Genomic DNA, 5,000 nt, shown 5'->3' on the forward strand with positions numbered 1-5,000 from the left:
ACACTCTGTGATAATAAACGTTAGCGTCCAAACGTTGAGATGTTCCCACAGGAGATTCCCTGTTAAATCCCACCTTCTGTAAAGACTTGAAACACCTTGAGTTAAGCTTTGTTTTCTTTTACATGTGTACTAACTAGTTGTATATAATCTCCTTGATGATTATGAGCCAAAATCTTAATATTCTGCACACTAATTCAAACTGCTTTGTCACTGTTTGTCACTGCTGGTGGTGCAAATGTTCAGAAGCTGAGGAGCGGTTAATGATTATACTTCAGGTTCAGGCATCAATCTTTAATGTGCACGTGGTTAAAGATGACTTTAGACTTCTTGTCAAGTGCGTAAACAATAAATGGAAACATCTGGTGCCAACACGTGCAAACACTCTACAACGACCCAAAACATGCAAACACAAAACGCTGCAAGAAGCTCAGGACGTGTTTTGATGTTAAAAGCATTATTTTTGGGGCTTTTTAGCACCCGTAGAAACACATCACTATTGCACTGTTTGCCCTAAACCCTGACTACTGTGACAACAACATATAATTACATTTAAAACAGAGATATTATTGGGTCGTTCAGCACATTTGGGCATAAAACTACTCGTCTAAATTCAAGTCAAAATGATCATGAGACCTGATTTAAGATCTTATTTTAGGGTAAAAATGATTTAAAAAGTGAGTTAATGTTGATAATATGAGCCTTAAATATGAATGATTAACCGCCTCTGCTCTCAGCTTCATTGAGACACTGAGGACTCACGATGGATGTCTGTAAATCTTGTTTTGTGTAGCATTTTGTTGTTAAATGTGAATTTTGATGTAAAATATCGTTGTTGTTTTACAGGGTACGACTTAGACCACCGCTTTGTTGGTAAAACATAAAAAATTGTTGTTTCTGTTGAATTGTTTGAGGCTGAAATCTCTTCATTGATCTTCATAATTCATATTATACAAGAAAACCTGGTATTTATTGGTTAAATTTGATTATTAAATGTGGTTTTTACAACTGAATACACCATTAGAGTTAACATAGACCAAGCTGCCTCACTTCACACATTGAATATATTCACTTATGTGGTAATTAATGTAAAATCATAGGAAAAAAGGGGTATTTTGAGCTGTTTTAAACTATATTAGGTTACAAACAAGGCCGGGTTGTGAATATGTATCTTAAAAAAATGTGTTTACAACTGTTTAAAACATCAAACCAGGAGAATAATTACCTGAAAATAATCACAATATGTTTAATATTTAGCTCTAATGTGCTAATATAAGCTAGAAAAAGCTCATTAGTCATTTTAATTTGGTAAAAAAACAACTTATTAATCAGTTAAATACACCAAGACAGCTTGCTATGTTAAGTTTGAGTTAAATAAACAATTGTAATGCTTTTTACTAAGCGTTTTACTTTATTTAAAGGGCTTTAATTGAGCTGTTTCTACCAAAAACAGTTCGCTCCCAATGTAAGTCAATGGGAAAAGGTATTTATGGAGCCAATCAAATGATATATAGGGGTTCAAACAGCTCGATTTTCACCAGTTTTGTACTTTAGGTGGATTGTTTACGTCTAAATGAATTCAAATATTACCCTATCATTATAGCAGTCGTTATTTTGCAGGTAAAAAAGTCAAAATGAACAAAATGAACAAACTGTGCTGTTGTATTTGCTGTAAAGTGTCTTTACTGTAGGGTATTTTTATTATATGTACAGCACTTTGGCTCGACCAAAAATCGTTTATAAATGTGCTATATAAATAAAACTTGATTTGATTTGATTTGAACAATAAAAGGCACCAAAATATCCAGCTGGCTTTCAAGCAGTGAGTCCTCAACGCTGATTGGCCAGGCACAGCCACAGAGGCGGGACTTGCTCGTAAAGCGTCTGCTCCAATTGGTTCATTGGACACGTTAGGTCTGCAGGCGCTTTACTTGAGCCAATAGTGGAGCAGAAGAGGAGAAAGTGGGCGGGGCCAGCGGTGTAAACACTAGCTGCCCTGTTAGCTTCATGGTGGCTACGCTAATAAGCTAGTTAACTCTTCCCTTCCTCCTCAGGTCCGAACTTTGGACCCCTTTTTCCGGTTTTAAATGGCCGGCGTCGCCCTGAAGCTGTCCGCTCCTCTGCGCTTTCTGAAGCTAAGAAGGTGAGGATTACTATTAGCTAAATGACGATGTTGTTTTCTGAGAGTTTGAAGCATTAATGCTAACATCTAGAGGTCAAAGTAATGTATGAAACTTTAGGAAGAGTGAAGCTATTAGTTAGTTAGCTTAGCTTAGTTAGCAATGAGAGAAAGGCATCATAAATGTGTTTTTAAATTACGATATTTTTGTTATTTGACCTGTTAGCACCTGTCATATGGCTAAGCTGACAGTGTAGCAACAGAATGAGTGGTGTGACTGAAGGAGGTAAATCTGGAGCAAAGTTCACAGCTAGCACAGCTAACTAGCTGCTTGACTTTAGCTGTCAAAGCTGTACAAGCTAAAACAACATGATCCTTTATGACTTAAACTGTTACCTTCTCTCACCTTGGCTCTCCTTGTGAGTTTTAACACTTGTTTAATCTACTATTACTGGCTGCTACACCATCCATTACTGCAACAAGAATCTGTATGTACATAAGGTCTGGTGAGCCCCACACAGTGAGACATACAACTCATTTGAGATCACATATACTTTAGGTGGAGGTATGGGAATAATAAGATGTGTATCTAGCTGGTAATATCCAGATATGTGCTGTCCAACAACTTAGACAATGCTACAGCACCCTCTAGTGGTAGCTCCAGCACTAGACAGATCAGTGCATCCTCACAGACTTGTACACATGGCGTGTAATGAATCATTTCTGAGTGCTGTTCTGTGTCTCCAGCTTGAGCAGACTCTCCTCCGTTCCCAGCCTGAGGTTCCACACCGCAGGGTCTCCTATGATGGGTGACGTTCACCATATATGCATCATTGTATTCAGTGTTACTGATAGTCTAGTGCTCATAATTAACACATGTGTGTGTGTGTGTGTGTGCAGGTGCGACGGTGGAGCAGTTTGAGCAGGCGAAGAACAAGATGTCAACGCTGAAAAACGACCCGGGAAACGAAGCCAAGCTGAAAATCTACGCTCTGTTCAAACAGGTGAGAGCTTTATTAAAGATACGTATTCTATTACAGTATTTAGCTCCTCTCCTGGGACATGTCTCCTCTCCTCTCCTGGGACATGTCTCCTCTCCTGGGACATGTCTCCTCTCCTCTCCTGGGACATGTCTCCTCTCCTGGGACATGTCTCCTCTCCTCTCCTGGGACATGTCTCCTCTCCTCTCCTGGGACATGTCTCCTCTCCTCTCCTGGGACATGTCTCCTCTCCTCTCCTGGGACATGTCTCCTCTCCTCTCCTGGGACATGTCTCCTCTCCTCTCCTGGGACATGTCTCCTCTCCTCTCCTGGGACATGTCTCCTCTCCTGGGACATGTCTCCTCTCCTGGGACATGTCTCCTCTCCTGGGACATGTCTCCTCTCCTGGGACATGTCTCCTCTCCTCTCCTGGGACATGTCTCCTCTCCTGGGACATGTCTCCTCTCCTGGGACATGTCTCCTCTCCTGGGACATGTCTCCTCTCCTGGGACATGTCTCCTCTCCTCTCCTGGGACATGTCTCCTCTCCTCTCCTGGGACATGTCTCCTCTCCTGGGACATGTCTCCTCTCCTCTCCTGGGACATGTCTCCTCTCCTCTCCTGGGACATGTCTCCTCTCCTCTCCTGGGACATGTCTCCTCTCCTGGGACATGTCTCCTCTCCTGGGACATGTCTCCTCTCCTCTCCTGGGACATGTCTCCTCTCCTGGGACATGTCTCCTCTCCTGGGACATGTCTCCTCTCCTCTCCTGGGACATGTCTCCTCTCCTGGGACATGTCTCCTCTCCTGGGACATGTCTCCTCTCCTCTCCTGGGACATGTCTCCTCTCCTCTCCTGGGACATGTCTCCTCTCCTCTCCTGGGACATGTCTCCGTGCTCTAATGTTCAAAAAGCTCAGCACCTCATTTCACCCTCTGTCTGAAACCAGAGCCCAGTCTGCTCTGATTGGTCAACCAGCTTTAGAGATGTCCCGCCCCTTAGTCTATCACATACAATGTGTTGGAGTGCTAGCCAATAGGAGCGCGAGTGTTCCACAGTGATGTCAGAAGCATGCACGCTTGCTTCTCATGTTAAAGGATTCTCTGTTATTCTCTCAGTGTATTACATTTCTCCATTTGGCTCCATACCGCCCCCTACAGGCTTCTCAGGGTCCCTGCAACACTCCCAAACCCGGCATGCTGGATTTTGTCGGCAAGGTGAAATGGGACGCGTGGAATACTCTGGGCTCCATTTCTCAGGTACGCTATCACCTGCTGTTATCAATTCAATTCAATAGCTTTATTAGCATGACCGTAGTTACATACAGTATTGCTAAAGCTCTGTGGAGTTGCAACATCTCTAACAAATACACACACACTGCTAACTCAGGTCTCTCTGTGTTCACCGTCAGGTCTCTCTCTGTGTTCACTGTCAGGTCTCTCTGTGTTCACCGTCAGGTCTCTCTCTGTGTTCACCGTCAGGTCTCTCTCTGTGTTCACTGTCAGGTCTCTCTGTGTTCACTGTCAGGTCTCTCTCTGTGTTCACTGTCAGGTCTCTCTCTGTGTTCACCGTCAGGTCTCTCTGTGTTCACCGTCAGGTCTCTCTGTGTTCACTGTCAGGTCTCTCTGTGTTCACTGTCAGGTCTCTCTGTGTTCACTGTCAGGTCTCTCTCTGTGTTCACCGTCAGGTCTCTCTCTGTGTTCACCGTCAGGTCTCTCTCTGTGTTCACCGTCAGGTCTCTCTGTGTTCACTGTCAGGTCTCTCTGTGTTCACTGTCAGGTCTCTCTGTGTTCACTGTCAGGTCTCTCTGTGTTCACTGTCAGGTCTCTCTCTGTGTTCACTGTCAGGTCTCTCTGTGTTCACCGTCAGGTCTCTCTGTGTTCACTGTCAGGTCTCTCTGTGTTC

The 5,000-nt window shown here is 43.6% G+C and overlaps 2 protein-coding genes across 2 annotated transcripts in view; both read left to right on the plus strand.

The window, feature by feature from the left end:
- The window catches only part of LOC117486666 (melanoma receptor tyrosine-protein kinase-like), a gene marked incomplete at its 5' end in the record, with an annotated part of 25,061 nt that extends 24,159 nt beyond the window's left edge, over positions 1 to 902 (plus strand). The window contains 1 exon segment of the mRNA XM_034135176.1: positions 1 to 902. This exon segment is cut by the window's left edge and continues 1,976 nt beyond it.
- A 1,075-nt stretch (positions 903 to 1,977) lies between these two features.
- The window catches only part of eci2 (enoyl-CoA delta isomerase 2), an 8,276-nt gene continuing 5,253 nt past the window's right edge, over positions 1,978 to 5,000 (plus strand). The window contains exons 1-4 of the mRNA XM_034135390.1: positions 1,978 to 2,140; positions 2,864 to 2,925; positions 3,017 to 3,120; positions 4,256 to 4,354. Of these exons, the coding sequence (XP_033991281.1) occupies positions 2,085 to 2,140; positions 2,864 to 2,925; positions 3,017 to 3,120; positions 4,256 to 4,354 (321 nt within the window). The 5' untranslated portion in view covers positions 1,978 to 2,084. The remainder of the gene's footprint in view (positions 2,141 to 2,863; positions 2,926 to 3,016; positions 3,121 to 4,255; positions 4,355 to 5,000) is intronic.

This window comes from Trematomus bernacchii, unplaced genomic scaffold (genome assembly GCF_902827165.1).
Source record: "Trematomus bernacchii unplaced genomic scaffold, fTreBer1.1, whole genome shotgun sequence".
In the NCBI taxonomy this organism is placed as follows: Eukaryota; Metazoa; Chordata; class Actinopteri; order Perciformes; family Nototheniidae; genus Trematomus; species Trematomus bernacchii.